Genomic DNA, 22,471 nt, shown 5'->3' on the forward strand with positions numbered 1-22,471 from the left:
CCAGACTGACATAGCCTCCTTTTACTAACCCTATCAGATTACATCATTTACTCAGTTGGATAGAGTCTAATCTCCTTCCAGTGATTCAGAAAGTAACCACTGACTTAAGGAAATCAGTTTTAAACCTGTTTTCACCACTCCATCCCTAAAAGCCGCTCTCAGCTGGAAGCACATGGTTAATCCTTCATTTGGCAAGCTGCTCCATTACAACTTTTAACAGGGATTAATGAATCAGAAGCAACAGGGTTCATAGTCATTTACACTCTGTCTGTCTGTGCGGCTTTAGATATGTCGGGCCTCCTCGAGTTCATACGGGTGACAAGTCGACAAGTGTAGTCTGCTTGTTTTAAGTGTGACTAAAAAGTGCATTGATTTTTCTAGAAAGTTGCAGTGAAAGTGTCCACTTATTTCTCAGTATTTATTTAGAGACTACTTAAAATGTTCTGTTTATTTATTTAACATTTCTAACAGATTGTAACTCTTAATTTTAAATGTATAAATCTCATTTCGTTATGAAAGCTTAAAACTGCAGACCAGACCAGAAAGTGTCTGAAACTATTTCCTCAAATATTGAGGTCAATGAGAGTGTTATTTTCAAATCAGCATAGTGAAAAATAATTAGATCAATTTAAGTAAATGTTTCAGCTCTGCTGCAAGTATTTTTCAGATATTAAATGTCTTAGTATTGCAAATAGAAACACTTATTTGTGTTTGAGGTGCTGCGAAGTAAAAGCAACCAAAATACCATACCGTAAAAATAGATCATAGTGAAAGTACAGAAGTATTATCAACAAAAAGTAGCAAAAGTAAGTATTCAAAGCAGAAAATGTTAAAAAATATTATATAATTATATTATAAGATTACTAATACTGATGCAGTAAGGTGTAAGTAGGGGAGTTCAAGCCCAAACAACATTTTAAATCTTAATTTATTAAGTAACAATAACTGTCAAAATATAAAATATCATAGACTGTATTTGCTGCAGTATTTGCAGTACAAGTACCTCAAATATTGTTGAGTAAATCTGCCTAGCTATAGTTAGTATTTCATCACTGCTGTGTCTTACTCTTCAAAGGCACACGATCAGTGTACATATCCACTTCACATTAAAAGCCTCCTGTTAGGCAGCCTGTTGCATAACTTCAGCTGTTAGACTGAATTACGTCACCGCTCCACTGGGTCATGACCTCTGTGTTTTCCACTCATGAGGGAAAAAGCACACTTAAAAATGAATAAATAATTCATATTAAAGGCAGTATGATTTTGGCAATAAAACCAAGCCCTCTAAATGTTTGTTTAGGCCTACATGTTTAAGGCAGTCAGTACTTTATTACATTACAGAGTTTATTTACTGGATGTTTATGCATCATTTCCTCCTTTTTACATTTTGTGGCAATTAGCTTCACTGCACAGGATGTTGTTGAATTTACTCAGTAAAGTGAACAATGGGTATATTCATCACTTCTTTATGTTGTGTTGATTGATGGTACAAGATAAATTAAATAATATTTAGATTAAACTATAACATCAGACCCCTTGTACCGATGATAAAAGGTGTTTGGCTCCAGTTTTGTTCTGTGTGATTAAGAGTAGTGCAGCGCCACCTTGTGGCATTTAACTTGCTACTGCTGCCTGAAATGAATTCAGGGCATTTGACTTTGTTTAGATTTTGTTTTGTATTTTTCATCACTATTACATAATCATCAGGTTTGTATAATTTAAAGGTAGAAAACGATTTTGTACCAAAATTACTGTCATTAAAACTGATTTGTTGTAATGTGCTAACATAATTATTTATTTATTAAATAAAACATGAAGAGATAGCACCTCTCTAAAGGTGGGAACACTTTGATTAAGGTCTTTTACTGTTGTGATGTGAGCCAAAAAAAAAAACAGTCAAGTGTATTTTGTCCTCTGCGACTTGAAAGTTTGATCTGATTTTACCTTTGCTGTTTTGGATCCTTTTGACTGATTTATATTTGTATGTTTGTGACTCATGTTTTTGTTACCATTACTGTTACTTATTGTTTCATGCATAGAGTCATGTTACTTATTTATATTTGGCTTATATTGCAGTCAAATTGTCTAATTGATACTGTGTGATTTTAAATCCCTAAATCCAATGACAGTGTAAAGAATGGACAAAGCACAAGTAACGTCACCCATTGGTTTTTTGAAGTGCTGTTCTGAAGCCGAAAATATGCGGTGAATGTTAGCTGCACTGCTTCTTCCGCCTCCTGGATAATCTAAAAAATCAGCAAAGACATGGATCATCGACGGACGAGACAGGCTGAATGATGCCTGGGTGCTCTTTAATATCATTTAAAAGGGTGAGTTAAACAAATTATCTCAGTACAGTTGTCATGAACAGGGAAATTAACTATAGAGACCAAAACCATTTTCTGTACCAGGCTGAAAACATGTTTAGTTGGACATTTGAAGTTGGACATTTTAACATGAGAGTTTATGGAGATTGACTCACTTCTGCAGCCTGTGGCCGCTCAAGGAATTACAGCAGGTTTTTAGCACTTCTTGCATTGGCTTCATTTCCTAGCACTGGAGCTTGCAGCCTGGCTAAATCTTACTCTCTGGACTTTCAAATAAAATAACTATATGGCCCATAGAGGTGGAAACATAATTTTGGTGTAGCAGAAGAACTTTGAATACATTTAGCTGTAGGCAGGGGCGCCGCCAGGAATTTTGGGCCCCATGAGGTAAAAATCAAATTGGGCCCCTCTGTGCAGCTGTTGTCACCACATCTCTAGGGCCTAAAACTATCCCATCAAAAGCTTTACATAACTCTAATCAAAGGCTTGCAACTGCGTCGTGTAGTTCAATACTAGTACTAGTATTGAACTACACGACGCAAAACAGTTGCAAGCCTTTGATATTGTAGTAACTAGCACAATATTTACCGCTGGTGATTTGTACATGCATGCAAGTCTGCATACAGCATGCAGTGCAGTTCACTATTTGATGCGAGATTAAAAGCCACCATAAGTTTTTATTTAACTTTTACTGCCCAAAACACATAAAAACAAAGAGATAATTAATTTGATTATTATATTTGAAATATATATACTCAATGATGATAGTTTAATAATTTTATATTGGTGTTTGCCTATTTTTGGGGCCCCTGTCAGTCGTGGGCCCTTAGAATTGTCCCAGCTTTTCCCCCCTATACGGCGGCCCTGGCTGTGGGCCTTAGTTAGACAGACAGTTGCATTGGAAGCACCACGCCCTGAGAGGTCCCTGCTGTCAGGTGAAGCTGGTACCTGTAGATGGCATCCTGTCACAATCAACAGCAGACACGCGCGGGCTGTCTGCAGCCAATCACAGCTCCGCCTCAGCTCAGCCTTGAATAAAGTTCGCTTCCCCCTCCTCTCCTCTCGCTTGACTTGGTGTGTTTTTGTGGAAACATCGTCCTCTTCACGCCACTAAAAGATGTGGGCGAACAAACCACCTCTGACTATGTGCAACACGCGTCGCCTCAAAGTGAGAGATACGAGCAAAAAGAGTGTGTAATAAGAAAAAAGAAGATGTATGTATGGCGCTTCTCCATCGCCGTAGCCCTCGGTTTGGTGTGGTATTTTTATGACTGCGGCCGCACGGTGACACAGTACATTATCTGTTTCCTCTTCTGTTTTTCTACCCCGCTGCTATTCTCAAACTGTGGACAAGAGAGCGGCACTCAAACTGATGAAGAGACGAAGGAGGACCAACTCCAGGTTTTTAAACACACGTTAACATTGTTGGCTTTTAGTGCTTTTTATGAGCATCCTGTTGTAATGAGTTAAATATTAAAAATACATATTTTTACCACTTTTAAAAGGCTTTATGTTGCATGTGCATTAATAAATTAAATAAGTCTGTTACTGGTAGGCATGTTAATGTAAGTCAAAGTCCGGGTACCCGTTACCTGATCTGTAAGTTTAATATAACTAGACAAATACTCGCATTCTTTCTTTCTGCCTGAGGTGCTTTTTTTTTTGCAGTGAGGCCTGAACAACTTGTTTTCACTTATCACATTACTCAAAGTCACCCAAAGTTCAGCCATTTTTTTGTTTTGGTTTGTTTGTTTGCTTTACTATGTTCCTAATCTTCTCCATCCCTGATTCATAGTTTTGTATTTTGCAGGAAACTGTGAAGAAAGAGTTGTTTGGTGATTTGACTGATGGAGGAAGGAGCCAGCAGGCTGAGCCTATGGAGTCTCAGTATCCACATGTCAAGAGATCTCTACAGCAAGGTGAGGCATGTTTGGGTTTTTTGTCGTTTTCTTTTGGTTAGAAAGACATGTCTGACTGCGGGCTGCTTTGTCAGCAGATTTAAGCTCTGTTTTAACTTTACACAGTTGAGAAGTTTTGCATTGACACAGCTGCAGTTGGAGCTCATGTTACATGGAGCGAGGAGGAGCCTTAAGCAAGAAAAGGAACAAAAAGATGAAAACCACACCCTCTCATAGATATATATTATTTGTGCGTGGCTGTGTTGCAGCAGGAAGTAAGATATCTGCTTCGTGTGGTTGTCGGGCCTTGTTATTACCGTTGTTTGCTTTGAATTTATTTTGGGCAGATTATTATCACAGCTCTGAAAGAGTGTGGCTGTAAACATGTATGTCATGCTGACTACATTCACATTCAAACTCAAGGTTCAAGTCAGACCTTGAACAAATTGTGAAACAGAGAAAGATAAAATGAGCTTTTTTTCACTCATAGTCATGAGCTTTGTTTGACACCATTTGAACTGTCCTCACATCACATGCATGGTAGCACAAACGCAGCTATAAGTCCGACCTCTCATTTTGTCAGTTTAACGCAGTACAAAGCTGCCAGCAACCTAAAACTCGATGTAAAATGACACATGCACCTTTTATACAAATTTACAAATCTTTAGTCTTAATCACACAAAATATCACTATAGACCAGATTTAGGTTGTAATATGATTTGACTAATTATGCACACGAGCATATCAAAAAATTCAGGACATGCACTTATAATACAGTCTATTTAAATGTAAATTATTTTATTCCAGCAAGCTTCTGTGCCCTTTTCACTGAAAGTCTGCGTCAAATATTAATAATTCAGTTTTAAAAATGTGTTTCAAAGAAATGTTTTAATTAATAATTCAGTTTTAAAAATGTGTTTCAAAGAAATGTTTTACGGTCTGCAGACATAAATCAGCATGTTCAACGTTCAGCTTGTCTCTACATGATGTATAAATAAAGTTATGCTGCTGTAAATAAAGCCTGCTCGGTGTGTTCACTGATGAATAGACCTGTCCTCATCTCACCATCAGCTCCTCGTGTTCAGAGGAAAATCCTGTCATGGTTATTTGTGCTCGGCTTGGAAATGAATAATTCGTACAGGAGTAAAAATAAATAAATAAATAAAAGAGCGCTTGAATTTCACCCAATTTCACTGCAGCCTGTGAGTTTGATGTTCAGGAGTAGAGCGTGGGAGCTAGGTGTTAATGTGATTTTCCTTTTGTGACTGTTATCAGTGTTTGAGTGCGCCTATGCTCAGCTGGTCCTGCCTTGGTACGCCGTTCCCGAGCCGCGTGAGCAACAGCCTCTGCACAAAGTGCTCAGCAGGGAAGTCGACTTCGTAATCGACCAGATCATTGAGAGAGCCAAAGACTTTGATGTTTGCCAGGCAGTCGTGGGCTCCATCCGGATTTTAACCCAGCATTTGCACAGTGCAAAGCAATCTGAGAGGTGATACAACTTTCAACTTTCTCATTAAATGGCTCAGACTTCATGCTGCATGAGTTACTCTTTGTACTCAATAATGTGTCTGCACTCTATAAATACCTTCATATTTCTTTATCACCTATGAATAATTTACCTTGGTTTTACAAGATCATACCTTCAGTGACGTCCTAATGGGTGCTCTTATGCTAAATGGTGTTTCAAGAGTAGTCCATCCCATCACATTTAAGATTTAGATCCAGAGAGATATGTGGTGATAAACATATATGATCTTTTCTGTTTCAGAGAGCTCTTGTTCACGTCCAGAGCAGAGGAGATCACAATTCTCCGAGAGTTTGCTGACGCTCTGGTACGTAACCTTTTTCCCAAATCTCTCTTGGGCCAAGAAGTCAACCGCTGTGCCTTAAATGAGATCGTTGCCTTAAAGGGTAAGAAGGCATTAAATTCTCTCTCTTACATAAGGGCTAAGCCTGCCATGACTTCTTTTACAAGTGTGAACTGCATGTAATCCCTTATTGTCAGTAGCATTGTGAAGTTTAGGACATGAATTTTAGGTTACATAAAAAGGAAAGCGTCTTCCACAGTGATTTGCCAATTCCCATTAAGGTTTTGTCATTTTTAGTTACAGATAAAATGTTTTATCTTGCCGAGTCTCGCTGAGCAGTAGGTTTAGCAATTAAGTCTGTAGCTCTGTTACAAAAAAATGATTTTCACAGCTGTAGCAAAAAAAAAAAAAAAAATTCATGGGCAGATTTCTCTTCATCTTGGGATCTAGAAACAGCTAACGCCTGACAGATGCTTCATGTATTGATGCAAAATATAATTGAGCATTTGCAATAATGTTGTGGATATGAATTAAACAAATGAGATGCATGTTAACATGTTAAAAATATAAAAACCATGAAAAAACAAGACATGTTTTTACACAGATTTTTAGTGTTTGTGTTGTGACAATCTGATTATGGTGTTGTCTGTTTTCCTCAGGTTTGGGCCTGTTGGTGACATGGCTGTCTGACCCTGACAACCTGAATCAGCTGGTGGTAAACCAGCTGGACAGTGTGATCCCCAAAGGCTCTGTGGAGGAGCTGTCTGGGTCAGACCTGGATCAAACCTCTCTGGCGTCGCAGGAGGGTGAAGGCGAGGGCAGTGAAGTGTAAGTGGCTGTCATCTTTTGTACCCTGCTGGCTTGACCTAGTAGTGAGCCTCAAAGCAATGACTGCAAGGGCCACCTTCTGTGTTTTGAAAATTGGACCTGACCTGCTTTTGATATATATATTTTTGTTTTTTCTAGAAGCTTGGAGGGAGCAGTGATATCACCTAGCACCAGGATCAAGGCCAAACGGAAAGGTGTGTTGTATGATTGCTGAAATTAAAAGGCTTTAAGCTACAACAAAAGTGAGAAATCATTTCAGATGAGTGTGACGGAGACTAGAGAGAGGCAGATGGAGTAGTCTGTGGGTGTGAAGAGAACAAAAAACTGTGCTTATATAACAGTTTGATGACTAGCTAGGTGTTATCAGCTATGTGACATAATTGTATTTACCCGTCTGACTTTTAGCACATAATTAATCCTGTTTCTTTTGTTCAGATTGTGTCAATTACACAAATGGAAAACTGAATGCCAAATAATTTCCATGCCATTTTCAAGCAGTTTCTATTTTTATCTATTGTAAACAATCAAACCGTATGATGACTGAATAAGAGCTGATTATGCCACAATAATTAACTTTGTGATATACAGTAAATAAATGTGTTTACTTTAATGATATGTCATCATAAATACTGAAGAAAACACCATCATCAACACCAACATTTGTCAAGTCAAGTGATGCAATATTTATTTAGTCATACTGACTGTAACACAGAAAGTTTGATTAGTAATCATGCCTAATGAAATGTGGATTATATCTGTTGAATGTGATGCTTCAAAGTGGTTGTGCTTCTTCATGCAAAATAGCAAAAGCAGATTACAAAGAACAGTTGTTAAAGTGAAGATCAAGGTCAAGGTAGACTGTATTGCTATTCTCTTCATGTACAATAGTTGGTATATTGGAAAGGCAAATTGTGTTTCTTCAGTGCTATGGTGTGCGAAATAAAGAGAACATGTACAAGAGATGTAAGTTTATCTCTTTTAATATGTGTCTGTTGTCATTTTCAGCTAATAAGTTAAAAGAAGGATGGTCAAAATTTGTGGACAAGATGAAGTCCAAGAAGGCCAGGAAGAAGAAGATGAAAAAGATGGAGCAGGAGCTAATGTTCCGAATCATGGCGAACCAGGGAGACCTCTCCAATGAAGACGACATCAGCAGCAGGGAAGGCTCCATTCACAGCCATCAGGAGTCTGACAGGGTGAGTCGACTGCAGATAATGCACTATATTGTATACCAAAGAGGACGGTTTGTAAAACATGACAGATTCATTGACTCTGTTTTTTTTGTTTTTTGTCCAAACAACATCAGGAGGACAGTGATCTGGAGGACTACCTGACAAGCGTCCAAGAGGACATGATGGGATTCAAGCTGTCATATGAGATGTGGCGTGTCGGCTGCTGGACTGTCAGCATCCCTCATGTGAGTTATAAATATCAGTGTCAGTGTGGAATGTCCTGGAGGCTTGTTATCAGTCTGAGGCGCTGTAAAATCTTGTCCTTGGAATGGTATGTTAATGTTTGAGCAGGAGTTTAAAGAGGAGTTAACTGTGTTGTAGACCGACTGGGAGGATGAGGAGTTGAGCTTCACTGTTCACCTGGAGGAGAAGGACAGCCCTGAGAACTTACAGTGGGACATCAGGAAGACCTACATGGAGGTTATCTATTTCCGCAATAGATGGCAGGTAAAAGGCATCGTAACCGAAAGAAGATTTTCTGGTTGTTTGGATTTTTTCCATTTACATCAGAGAAAAGAGTTGTCTTATTGTATATTCAGCACAAGCAAGGATTGTTGTGAAAACAAACCACGACTTTTGTTTCACAAGTCAGGAATTTAACTTAAAAAAAGTTGACTATGCACTGTTAAGTCCTGACACTCTCAAAAAAAAACCAACACTTTTTTGTTTGGCCTTTTTCAGGACTCAACCAGCCTACCCACAATCCTGGTGCTAGAGGACTCAGACGTCAATGATGAGGTCAAAGAAGAAGTCAGATTATCAGTGGAACACTTCCTCCAGGTGAAACTCACCAGAAAAATGTACATGTGTTGACAAAAAAACACGTGAAAATCTTGATGAACATCAACATCTTATTGTTTTCTTTTTCAGGAATTAGTTTCTGATAATCTGATCGGCCGCACTCAACCGGTTTTCCAGTTCCTCTGCCCTCTTGACAAACTGCTGAATGAGGAGGAACATTATCAAGGCGTGTGGGGCATTCTGAGCAGCTTGGCTTATTTCCTGACTCCCGGTCACGAGGAAGAAGAGGTAAAGATTCGCAGATCTGCTTTTCTTCAAGTTGACATCTTAAAGCCTGGGTCTAACTTCTGACTATCATTCCTATCGGTAATAGTAAGATTAAAAAGTTGTCTGACGGGGGAAAAAAACCCAGTGATACAATCAGGCAAACTCCCAGGTTAGACAAACTTATTTGTAAGAAAGGAAGAAAGCAAATAGTAAAATTATTACTCAAAATGTTGAGTGGTAACGTCCTTTCCTGGTTTACCTTTGACCTACTTACCATGGTTGTACGCACATACAGTTTTCCTGTACAGTAAGGGGTTATTACAGCCATCACTCACTTTTGGTTTTCACTCCATAAAAGGGATAGGCTTGTTTACAACTTTGCCTGATCATCTGACTGCTCGTATTTCTTGCCCTGTGGGACTTTTTTGGAGTAATGGCAGTGTTCGCAAATCATTATCATAACCCGTACAACCATGACCACAGGTTTTATTTAAAAATGGAAATTAGATGCAAATATCCAGGGATTAGGATATCCTGACGTTAAATCCCTAACACCAATGTTTGTAACACTGACTTTCTCTTAAATATTAAGAGTTATTTTTTCAGACTATAGAAAATTTGGTGGAGTGCCCCTTTTTTTTAAATGTCTTCCTGAATCGATATGTATGGCTTTGTTTAGTTGCTGGTGTCGGCTGGTGCCTCAGGGTCAGCTGTCACAACCTGATTGTTTTTTTTGTTTTTTTTGCAGAGCTCCAGCCCTCAGACAGAAGCCCCAAAAGAAATCATAGCACCATCTTCACATTCAGAATCCACAGCTCTGCCTTTAGAAAACCGCGGGGCCTCTGCTGGGAAGGGCATTGATGTTCCCCATACGACACTTCCAACTATTGTTATCTCCCAATGCGAACCTCCTCCAGAACCGCCTGAGGAAGCCGAAGCCGAAAAGGAGCAACAATCTGCAAACGAAAACTCCTTCCAGGACAAAACTGAGGACTTTGATAATCCCTTAACCTCTCACTTTAAAATGATTTTCAAAGGACTGACCCGTTCCAGATCACAAGAGTCTCTGGCCTCAGCAAAAATGAACAGTGAAGAAGGCCCACCTCATTCAGACTCCACGCCTCACTGCAGCCAGAATGGAGACTTGCAGGAGGAGAGCGCAGAAGGCCCGTCGTGGCGTCATTTCAATTCAAGGTCACATAAAAAGGAGAAAATAACTTTCAGGCTGTCTGGTAGCGCAAACAAGACTAAAGGGAAGGACCAGGGCACTTCGCCAAGAGGGGAGGACTGTCCGAAGAGCCAAGGCAAATGGGAACAGATGGAGGCGACTAAAGCCATATTTGATCTGCTGAAGGAAATATCAGGTTTGTTTAGTGTACAGACTCAGGGGGGATTACTCATAACATTACATAGGATCATACCAGTGTTTTTGTATGATGTCCACTTACTAAAAATCATGTATATTTCACTGCCAACCTTTTTAAAGCACACTGCAGCTTGTTAAATTAATGAATGCACATTCCCTAGTCTAGACAGCCAGTTCTTTTAGTTCATTTCATTACTATGAAGACATCAACCTGCACAGACTTGCCAATGACCTGAGAAGCTAATACTCTGCAGGGTTTATCATCATGAAGTATTTTAAGGTGGGTTGCTTGCACGTGCTTGTCATGAGCTCCAACAATCCAAATTTGACAGCTTACAGCCAAACGTGATCATATTCGCTGTGCATGTAATTAGAAAAGAAATGAGAAGATGAACAATAAGCAAACACTGATGTGATGAAAATGTCCATTATGCACTGGAACTGTTTGTCTATGTAGATGGATATCTAAAATGCAAAGGTAATACTCATCCAAGAACCTTCATCAGGAAAGAATAACACAGCTGTGGGAAAGAATAAGTAACCTTCACTGTGATACAAACTTCAAACATGTAAAGGCTTCACAGGAAGGGAGGAAGAAAGTGTTGAGTGCTAATCTTGACAGTCACAATACTGACTATCAATTGGCTCGTGAAAAGGTCTCTAACTGTGCTCAAGTTATAGAGACTTAACGAATCAGGTTAAGTCAGTTTTATCTCTGTAATATACACAACATATAATACCTTCCATCTTAAGCACCTTGATTTGAATATGGAAAACCATTAACACCCAACTGTGCAGCTGCAGAGCTTTGTTTGTTTATTTAGCTGTTGAATCTCAGCTCAGACATTCTTATCCACCCCTGTAAGCTGTACAAATAAGTTTAAAATATTTATGGCAAGTGAGCTAAAACATGCAAAAACACTGATATGGTCCTTTTTTGGAGTGCTCTTGACGATAAACTTATTATACTTCATCTCTCTTAACAGGAAATTCCATCCTCATAAACATATTTGATGCCATTTTGAAACCCGTCATGCCCATATTAAAAAAGTAAGTTTGGTGTTGATGTACAATCCTTCCTTTTTGGATTGTTGCCTATAAATGACTTCTGGTTGTGTTGTGTTCTTCTCCAGAAAGGTGAACTCCTTCCTAAACAAGATGAACCCAACAGAGGTGCAGATGGCCTCATACATCGACACTATGCGTGACAAACAGTGGCCAGATTCTCAACCAGCAACACCTCCTCCTCCTCGCACCGATGAGGAGAAACACGAGACCAGGGAAAGAGCGCACAACCTAATCAATGCCAGATGTAGGTCATGCCTTTCTACACATGTAGAAAATATGCAGTTACTCTTTGCAGTTAATTATCTAAAATGTGTTTTTAATGCTCTCTGTAGATTCTCACTATCTTGTCCTGAAGAAGACAGACATGGAGTCTGTTTTTAATCTTTTCCAGGACAGTGAAGAAAACAAAACACTGGTCTATGTAAGTAACTCAACATTTTACTTTCTGTCACCCATTTATTGTATTTAATTTTCACATTTGATTAAATATAGCATTCAAATCATTGTGATTTTCTTGCCCTGTCTTTCATAACAGAGGCTCCTGTCATTCCTATTGAAGGAATTCTTACCCAATGAGCATTCCCTAACTGTGAGCACAGCTGCGCTACAGAGAGTGACCAACTCCACCAACTGATCTGTGAACCCATGTTTGTTTTGAATGGTACTTTTACATTTTAGAATATCAAATTATTTATTAAATCTTAAAATGCCTTAAAATATTTGACAATTACTATATCCATATTGTTTCTACCTTGAACATATCAAACATACTGTGAACATTTTGTGAATTTCCTTTTGGTTTTTATTTTGTAAAGTTGAACGGATTTTAAGCATGACTTGATTGTGTGTTTGAAATCGTAAACTTTCTTTGCGGGAGCCAGTTTTGCATATTGTACTTTTATTGTTAAACTCAGAGGACAAAGTTCTGTAAAATATAGTTCATGTTTGCAGTTTGAAATTCACCCTTCACCTTTTTAATGTGAAAGAATTTACATTTTCTAAAACATTTTGTGTCACTTTGAGCACGTTTGGTGAGAGTGTCGGTATACTGGTTAATCTGGCCTTAGGTTTTATATAATGGAATATATCTCAATGGACAAATCTATGGACAGTACCACTATCAAAGGAAACTTGAAATGGTGTTCATGTAAATAATTTGAATTAATTCCAAATAAAAATATTTTAATATGAAGTTTTTTCTTTTAAATTTTATGTTCTTAGATGTGTTTGTGTCTGTAAAAGATAAATATAGTATATGTAGAAATAAATATAAGATGTAAATTAGTTGCTGATGCCAGCAGTTTATTTGCTCTGAGGCAATATTTGAGTAAAGGATGTTTCAAATGAGTTAAACAAGTTAATCCACCTGGGGAAATCCTGTAAGTAAAATATGAGATGTATTAAAATAACTGCTTAAATGGAAATACTAGACCAGAATGTCTTATTAATATCTGTGCATATTTTTATACTGGAGTAAGTTACAGTCAAATAAATTTGCTGACATTTCACAGTTTTGATCCACTGTGTCAAAATCAACTTGAAATGCTCTGCTGATCAACTGAAAAACAATTTATATGCTAACATATTTAGCCTTGTTTCTCTAACCCTTAATGCAAACTCTGCCTCTAATGTTCACACTTTCTCATTATGGAAGTGTAACAGAATTAATTGCAGGATTATTCTGGCCCAGGTCACAGGGAGGGAGATTATCTGGCAGCGTAACAGCATTAATTCTTTTTTTTCTTTTTCTTTTTTTCACTCAAGTTCCCTACAGCAAGGTAGCAACATCACACTGAACCAAACACTTTAATTTACAGAAGCAAACTGGTCCAGCTTATTTGATCCTATTAACAGCCTTAGGTGATGACTTGTTAACATGAATTCAAAATGACAATATGAGGATGAAAGTATTAAAGCCGGTATTTGTTTTATTTGTGTTAATCTCTTAAACTGTGACGGACCCACCACTGGTCCAGTCTTTACTTATTTGTTTTTGCTTGTCTAAAAATTGTAATTGGACCTATTCTGGGGCTTTCAAGAACATACACGGGCCTCATTAGAAGATGGAGTTTGACTTCATTGGCTGATGAAGATCATGCGATGTGACTGACTCAGAAAAAGACTGGATATCATAAAGTTATATCTACGGAAGCATATTGCTGCCATAGTATACGATAATGGCTCTGATGGACTGAAAACACTTTCTTGGGAAAGGAGGGATTTGGATGGAGGGAGTGATATATGGACTCAAGGCCAGCAGCCTGTAGCACTTCACTCAGCTGGTCTAGCTAGAAAAATGTATGTTAATAGATTATCACGTTTTAACGTGAAATGTTTCAAATAACAAGTTATAACTTGAAATATCTATTAAAAAAGAAGAAAAATCGCAGTAGCTCAGTATGTGGGGATTTGGCTTGGGAACCGGAGGGTGGGATTCAGCATAGACCATGAAATTTACTTCTACAAAGAAGAGTGTTATGGAATTTTATATCTTTTAGTTACACAGGGCCGCGCAAGGCCTTGGGGTCATAGATAGTGACAGCACTAAATCATATCAGAAAAGACACTCTCTTTGGTACGTGAGGCCGCTGTTTGGATTGCTGAAGGCGTTCAGGTACCAGCCTATCTCAAAGTTGCCTGGTGACCAGTGTCAAAAAAACTGAATATTGGCCTCCTAGACGTAATAGCTAACTGTTGACGGTCCATTAACATGAGCAGACAACAGTGGCTCCAGACTATAATGTGCTGAAGGCGAACACTAACATGGGTAAATACATTCACTTTCTGTACGGGATGAAGTCTGACCAGTGTGAGTGTCTCTAATTCTCCTTGGCTAAGCTTCAATAAATATTACAGCATAAGACATCAGGCTCCTGAACGCTTTCTTCCCTCCTGACCTGGTGCCATTGAAACCAGTTAAAAGAATTAAAAACAAAATGACAAAAGATTAGCATATTAGCTGATTGACTGATTGAAGTGTTTATTTCGAATATGCAACAATAAAAAGAAAGTAAGGCAAAATAATTTAAACATAGAAATACATATTTGAAAAGGAGTGAGAAGAAGAATAACTTATAAACTCCCACCCCTTCTCTTTAAATAATGAGTGACAATACCAAGCTTCCTTGCAACTTGTTTAGATATAACTGATACTTATAGATAAATAAAATATATCCCTGACTTTGTATTACAAAAAAAATAATAATAAAATGTACATATACACTTAATACAATACACACACACACACATACACATGCACGAAGTGAAACAAATAAAGGAGACAATAACCTCATAACACTTAGTGCTACCCAACACCTCCCTCATCCCTGTACCTCTTAAAAACAGTGTCTTTGTACCTCATTTTAAACTGTTTCATGTTTGGACATTGCTTCAACTCCATGGTAAACTGTTCCATAGTCTCACCCCACTAAATGAAACACAAAAAGCCTTCATCTTTGTTTATTTTCCCCCTTAAATTATAACCCCCCTCATGCATAATAAATAATTTATGTCTATTATTGGTAAAAGATTATTTTTTAGCTTTAACATTATTTGAGCTGTTTGATACTCCACAATGTCTGTACATTTTAGTAACTTGGACTGTATAAATAAGGAGTTTGTGTGTTCCTGATAGCCAACGTTCTGTATGATTCGTATTGCTCTTTTTTTGGTTAGTGGCTGTAGTGATGTTTTATAATTATAAACTATAACTATTTGTTAACTAGTGTGGCAGCTAACATGACAGTAGTAGTAAAAACTGACTGCAGAAAGAAAATAAAACATTTTGCTTTGGTCATGCCTGACAAAATGGCGGACAGTTACACTGTTGCTATAGAACTGTTGCTACTAGCAACAGTTCTATAGCAACAGACTGTTCAACTGAAACTAACCGCTGAAGAGAGCAAAGTTTCTGAAAACAGCAAATATATTTGTCTAAATGTGGAGAAATTATGTATAAAAACATAGGTTATATTAATATTTGATCGAGTGGCTCGGCCATAAAATAAATGAAGTCTGAATGAAGATTAGAGGGAAAGAAAACCCCTCCGTGCTGAAGTATCTATCCCCAAGAAGACGTCTCTTCCCCGGGTGTTGGAGCTGGCTCTCCTCCGCTCCGACAGGGGGCAGCTCTGCGAGGAACAGCCGCAAACAGGCCGCTGTGTCCGGTAAAAAAAAAGATGTCTGCGCCCTGAAGGATGCTGCTAGCGGCGTGAAGGTACAGGACGAGTGACAGGTACGAAAACACCGTGCTTTATATCGTTTCTTTACAGGTGAACACGCTCCTCTATCAACTGTTATTATAAAGGGCTTAAGCTGTTTATGTGGGACACTCGGAGTGTCGGTGCAGGGGACAGTTCACGCAGCTTCTTGCTGTCCAATGTGGACTTAAAGTGTCTCTGCTGTGCGTCACACTTATTTCAAGGGATTTAGTTTGAGTGGTATTTTAAAGGTGATATCATGTCATGTTCACACATTGTGTCAGTACTGTGCTTCATCACGTGATTTGATGAATAAAACGGACTATCGGTTGAAAGACTAGTAATAAATCTTTAACCCTCTGCATTCATGGTGTCCAAACTCAAACAGGGAGCAGAGGCTGAACATTTACTCAGGGTCAGTGTCACGCTGCTGCATATATGTGGATATATATACATATTTACATGGGTGGGTCAAAGTGAGTGAAGGCTTAAAAGTTTCCAGCTTTTGTAAGTTAAATTGATTTTCACCAGTAGTGTTTATATCACTACTGGTGAAACTCAGAGCAGAAGGAGCTAAGTAATCTCTTATTTTAATGCCACCACAAAGAACATGATCTTTTTCTTAAAATGTGTCTTTAGTCCCTGTTAACAATATAAAAAATGCAAGTTAAAGCCCTCGTCCATGACCTCTCTCAAGTCATAACTCATACTTGTTTGTGTTCTGTTGTTATTCATTTGAAGTGGGCGAAGAGTCAGTAGACTCTTTTCACTGCATACATTCGACTTATAGCAGGCAAAGCACAGTCGTGACTAATAACGTTAACATTATTTCCATTAATTATTATTACTCCATTAAGATGAGTGAAAATATCTGCTGTGAAAAGAGAGCGAGCAACAGGTCAATGACACGATGTAAGGCACCTATACTTTCATTGTTGCTTATTATATCATGGATATTTAATCCTATAAAGAAGTTTACGTTTTCAGAGCCTTACCTGAAATACACTCAAAGGAGACAACAAAGCTCTGCTGCTTTATTGGCAGTGAACTCAAGTCTTCACTGTTTTACTTCACTAACCTGAATCTTGATAGCTTTACTAACATCAAATAACTAAAATGTAAGAGATTTTTTGGCGTTTTTCAAGTTTTATTTTTGACAGAGATAGCTGAAGAGTGACAGGAATGTGGGGAGAGAGAGATGGGAATCGACATGCAGCAAAGGGCCGCAGGTCACATTCGAACACTGGGCCGCTGCTCAGCCTTCGTACATGGGGCGGATGCTCTACCAACTGAGTTAATCGACAACCCTAAATGATAAAACGTTGAATTGAATGAAATGTTTGAATCAAATGTATCTGATTCCCAGCAGACATTTTGACCATTGTTGTAGAAAAGGCACAGGCAGAGCTAATGACATTAACAATGGCTTCATTTCAGCAGATATTACAATGTAGTGCAGCAGTGGATGATGTTATTAGCTTGCCCTGTGCTTGACAAGTAAAAATATCCATCTGAACTTTCTGCCACTGAAAAGTCTTCATTCTTGGCTGGAAAGTGTGAATCAACTTTTAGTAACCTGACGGCATACTATGAAGTATGTGTTTGTTTGCAAGTCCGTTGAATTGATGCTGTAATAAGCTCTGTTGTTTAAGAAGGGTTATTTACCAACAACAACAATAATCCAAAGAAAGATTGTATGTCAGAACCACACTGGTTTAATTTGTAATGTGGAGAGAGGAGAGGAGGAGAGAGAAAGGAAAAAGGAAAAAAAAATGGCATTGGGTGATTCATAGTCCCTGCTTCAGTCATGGAAAGCTCCAGAAGACACCTTTTTCTGTGACAATAGAAATCACCTATTGTCACAGAAAAGGGTGACAGGGTGTTTGTCTGTGACTTGTCAGCAGGACCACGTGTGAGTGTTTCACAGTAAAAGAAGCAAAGATTTGAGAACAGTCACAACAATAAACAGTTTTTTTTTTTTTAATCCTGGGTAATCACCTTGCAACTCCTCAAAATCCCAACACCTAGGCTGGAAACTAGTGGTCTAAACAGTATATGCCTGAACAGTTTAGATATGATTGAGAACATAGTGTTTAAAAAAAAAGCTGAGTCATTTCCTAACTGCACATATTTTTCTGCAAAACTGAGATCGAACTTTAGCTTCATCCAGATTCCTTGTAGCTGCTGGGATTTGAGTTTGACCCCTGTTAATTCTGCTGGATCTCCAGTTGACTTGCCACACACCTACGCTGTTATGTATATTTATCATACTTCTCTCCAATATTCTGAATATGAAGTCCAGCTGCAGCAGGAGCTCGGACCCAGGGGGGCAGATGGCTCCAGAGTTCAGAGCCTTTTACTGTCGCTTTCTGGCTGCGGTCACACTTGGCTTGCAGTTTCTGAGCTATAATTCTGAAGACTGGATTTTATAATGTCAAAGCCTTGTGTATCCACATGTTGCAGAGAGATGGCTGTGGTATATCTGCTGTGTGTGTAATCATCTAAATCTGTGACTGCACTTCTTTTCCTGTCTTCTTTTGCCAAATAAACCATGAATCCAGACTGAGAATATGATATAGCCTGCTGTGAGTTGGAAGATAAAAGTTAGTGTTGTGGCTCTAATGTAACCTTAGGCTGTTTGTTGATGCTCTTGTGTTTTTGTTTTTTTTATGCTCAAATATTAGGAAAAAAAAACCCTGACAACTATGCAGCCACAACATGTAGCCATAACCAGACAGCCTGCCTGAAAAATATATCAGAAGATGAGCTGCTGTTTCCCTTTTTTGTACATCTCAAGGACCCTTTCTGCAGCTGATGCGTCATTGTTGCTGTTTGGTGTTTTTCAGATTTATTCTGAGTACAGGCAGTTTGTAACACATACGGTCTTGCCATTCTAACATGATGGGGAGAGGAAAATGTAATTCAGAGGAGTCAGTAAAGAAAACAGCCACCCTGGGATTTGAATACAGGCAAGCAGAGATAATACATGCAGAGGGTTTACTGAGAGTCATCACTATTCATGTACAAGGTCCTGGTTTGAACCAAGACTGCAGTGCTGGGCGTGTGTGTGATGCTTCACTTGTCAACTTTTCACAAAACTGCTTTAAAACAGAGGACAGGACAGCTGCTGCCCTCATTAACGGTCTTATTTTTGCACGGTGACTGCTTAGCAACAGGAAGACAAGTAAACTGATGTAACACAGTGTGTGGCAACAAGTGTATGAACAATATACCCATGTATTACTGTTGCTGAACATCTCATCATCCACATATTTTGCAACAGTCTTGACTGTTCTGGCTTCCTGTGATATTTTAGAGCCTGGCTGCAGTGAGGTTAGGCGCTGGTGTTTGGTGACCTGACTCAAAGTTGGCGCTCAAGTTAATGCTATGAAGTGTTGTATGGGGTTGAGGTCAGGGCTCTGTGCAGGAAAAACGTTTCTTTACTGACCTGACTGACTGCGGGGGCATTTTCCTCAAACTGTTGTGAGCGCACTGCTGCCTAAAAACATCAGTGTATGGTGTAAGATTTAGACTGGAAACAAATCTTGGCTGGAAAGTGTGAATCAGCTTACCCGGCTGTATAACTAGAGATCTATGAAGTATGTTTGTTTGCAAGTCTAAATTAATGAGGTAATATTAAACTGTTATTAAAGACAATGAGGCTTGACTATGGTTTATTTTTGTACCCACCAGCAACAACAATCCAAAGAAGGACTGTCTGTCAGAACCACACTGATTTAATTTCTAATGTGTGTGAATGTCCTCACAAATAAACAGAAAGAGAAGAGAGAGAGGGGACCTGTAAAAATAGCATTGCATGGTTCATAGTCCCTGCATCATTAATGAAAAGCTCCTGAAGACATATGTAAAAAATCAGCTATTTGAATAAGACTAAAACCCGTTTTGCAGGATCATAGTGAAGATGATATATTACAGAGAAGAATTACCTTATGACACCTCTTCATTTAGTATTTTGATCATTTTTCAAACACACATGGCAGACATTTGTCAGTTCAAACCTGTTGGATGTGTGGGTTTGCTGCTTTTCTTGTGAATATTTTTGGATTCTGGACAGTTTTTTGAATAGAACAAGTAATCTGATGACATCATCCTGGGTTCATGTATCTCTATTTTCTAATGTTTTGTAGACTGAAGGCAAAAAAAATGATTGATGGATTAGTAGCTCAGAAAAAATGTGGCCACTCTAATTTTGTAGCATAAGGATTTTCTTGGAGCTGAGGGGGCCCAGGACTAAAATACACAAAAGTAGGTTGACAGGGATTTATGTAATGATAGACACTAAGGGCCAGGCACATATATATTCTTTATTTAAGTAAAGCCGTATTGCTAAGAGCCTGGCTGTCTCTCTGTCACTTTCTTTTTTCGGAACACCCTGTTTGCATTGCACACAGTCAAACATGCTGCAGTCAGATCTGCTGGCCAGTGAACAGTTGAGGACCTTGCTCAAGGGTGATTTAGCAATCTTAATAAGGATAGGGCAAGAGCTGCTCTTTCACTTCCTGAAGTGAAGATCCAAAGATATGTTGCAAAGAGTACTGACAGGCTTATTTTTGAACATTTCTGAACAGTTTTTTAACATTTACATTTCTTCATTTTTAGATGTTTATGTCAAAAGCCCAGCTTCAACCATCCATTATCGCCCAGCTAATATTAGACCAAATAACGGTGCGTTGAGGTCAGTAAAATGAAAATATGATAATGTTTGTAGAACATGCTGTGATGAAATCTGAAAATGTTCACCCTCTTGTTCTGAAGAACATTTTTTACATAAATTAACCGTCTATCTGTGCAGTAGAAACATCAGATAAATGTAAAAAAAACTGATTTAAATTGGTAATTTATTCATCAGAATATATTTTCACAAGCTAATTGCACCCTGAAAATGTCATGTGAAACATTTTTTTGTCGCTTGCTGCTTAATTTGTATTTTAAATGTAATCTGGCGTTGCATCAAACTATTTGATGTAAAACGTGTTTATTCCTGAAAGTATGGAAATGTTGAGGGGTTTATTTCTGTAATGCACAGATTAGCTCAGAGCTCGGAGGGATGAGCCCTGCAGGTTCGGACCTCGGTTAAATCAGGTCATGCAAGTTCCCTTTTTCGGTCTTGTGGGATCATTCAGACTCTTCTTGAGTTCTTCGTTTTATTTGACTGGCCTTTAGGACTTGGCATTCAGCGATCAATAGCTCCAGGGCCGGAGTTTGATGGGATGAATACTAATGTAGTGGAACAGCATTGGCATATGACTGGCTCTCTATAACTTCATGTCGGACTTTATCTCTTAATCTCATCCAGAGCGTCTCGTGTGGCTCATCTTATGTTCATTGCCAACAACATTTTTTCTCTTCGGATATTGCATTAAGATCATTGATTACAGTTAATCTGAAACTCTTAATTCATAATGTGGTGCCATCTATAAACAAATGATGCATCCCAGAGTTCCCTGCTGACAGTGAAGGATCTTCCTGTGCTGTTTGTTATGCTGTTAACAGAGATTTCATCATGTTATGTAATCAAGGACACCAGCCATTTATTGTGACTCTAATGGTATTCAAACTTTTCTGCAAAGATAAGCAGAAGCATGAAGTTATTTTAATGTGAATATGCCTGTGCACCTCTGCTATTACTATCCAGGGACTCCAGCTATTATTCATGGCCTTTCTTCCTGTTTATCTAAAACTTGTATGACAAGGTTGTGTAATGGTCACGTGTTTGAAGCATACTGCTATCTTATTGTGTATTAATACATCAAATGTAAAGGTGAATGTCACCACTAGATGGACTGCCACACTAAGAGTTGAATAAAACCAATTGTCAGGGCTGGTTTTAGTGTCACTGCAAGATAAGAATGAATTAGGTCCATTTCCTTTCAGTTTCAAAGAGTACTAATCATGGTTTCTGTTTGGAAATGGGCTCTGACAGGTTTTTATCTGTTTAAAGAGATGGAAACTGAATGGGTTTTACTGTTAAGACAGAGCGATGAGAGCGGAATAAAAATACTTAAGTTCTTATCAGGTTATTACAAAAGTAGCCCCCTTAGGACAAGAAATGTGTGTATCAAGCAATAGCTAAGGTAGAAGCTTGTTTGTGTAAATTTATATCAATTGAAATCACCCTTATTAGTTCTTGAAACGATCAGCTAAGCTGTAAATACATGTTATCACAACAGGAGAGGAAAATAAAGGGGAGTGCTGCTCTGGTTTCAGAAATATAGGTTAGTGAAATGAATAAAAACCTCATCACGATGGCTCAGTGGTTAGGATGTAAACTACATACTGTGACCACAGCATGATTTTAGACCTTCAGGACCTTTGCTGTATATTATTCCCCCTCTCTCTCTGGTGTCAACTGTCTACCTTCGAATAAATGTCCCCAAAAAGATTTGTAACATTACCCCAATGGCCTAATGCATCCAGAAATAAAGAAAGAGATGGTATAATGATCCCTGATGGTAGATAAATCAATGTTGTGTCATAGAATATAATGTCATATTGCTCTCCAGTGCCACAAGTCTACGGACATGCTATGGACCAGCAGTGCTTTGGACTAAATGCTAAAGTCGGCATGCTGACAATAAATCAATCTGATAAACATCAGAGTATTAGAAGTATTAAGGGATTACCAAAGTATTTACAATCCGTTGTTTCTCCACAAATGTCAACCTTAAGGTGGTGCAAGAAGAAACGTCATGGCATCACCATGTCATTGGTGATCA

The 22,471-nt window shown here is 38.4% G+C and overlaps 2 protein-coding genes across 3 annotated transcripts in view; both read left to right on the top strand.

Moving 5' to 3' along the window:
- The first annotated feature begins 3,373 nt into the window (after positions 1-3,373).
- Positions 3,374-12,727, top strand: si:rp71-46j2.7 (hypothetical protein). 2 transcript variants are annotated; one of them, XM_019253473.2, is made up of 16 exons: positions 3,374-3,719; positions 4,135-4,246; positions 5,501-5,714; positions 5,994-6,136; positions 6,693-6,861; positions 7,000-7,055; positions 7,867-8,057; positions 8,168-8,278; positions 8,415-8,540; positions 8,775-8,873; positions 8,964-9,122; positions 9,850-10,465; positions 11,454-11,517; positions 11,601-11,779; positions 11,868-11,956; positions 12,071-12,727. In XM_019253473.2, exons 1-16 carry the CDS (start codon positions 3,540-3,542, stop codon positions 12,167-12,169), a joined length of 2,607 nt encoding a protein of 868 aa, XP_019109018.2. In that variant the 5' UTR covers positions 3,374-3,539; the 3' UTR covers positions 12,170-12,727. The 2 variants fall into 2 exon arrangements, with proteins under 2 accessions (XP_019109018.2, XP_010744889.3); XM_010746587.3 differs by having other exon boundaries at positions 3,375-3,728; positions 4,138-4,246.
- Positions 12,728-15,584: 2,857 nt separating this feature from the next.
- Positions 15,585-22,471, top strand: part of mrpl11 (mitochondrial ribosomal protein L11) — a 37,254-nt gene continuing 30,367 nt past the window's right edge. The window contains exon 1 of the mRNA XM_010746586.3: positions 15,585-15,769. The gene's annotated coding sequence lies outside the window, so the exon portion shown is untranslated. The remainder of the gene's footprint in view (positions 15,770-22,471) is intronic.

Source organism: Larimichthys crocea, chromosome I (genome assembly GCF_000972845.2).
Source record: "Larimichthys crocea isolate SSNF chromosome I, L_crocea_2.0, whole genome shotgun sequence".
In the NCBI taxonomy this organism is placed as follows: Eukaryota; Metazoa; Chordata; class Actinopteri; family Sciaenidae; genus Larimichthys; species Larimichthys crocea.

Coding starts and splice junctions, on each gene's coding strand:
- si:rp71-46j2.7 (XM_010746587.3), top strand. CDS start 3,540: ATGTATGTATGGCGCTTCTCCATCGCCGTAGCCCTCGGTTTGGTGTGG. Junction 8,279..8,414: donor GGACTGTCAGCATCCCTCAT/GTGAGTTATAAA, acceptor ACTGTGTTGTAG/ACCGACTGGGAGGATGAGGA. Junction 11,957..12,070: donor AAAACAAAACACTGGTCTAT/GTAAGTAACTCA, acceptor CTTTCATAACAG/AGGCTCCTGTCATTCCTATT.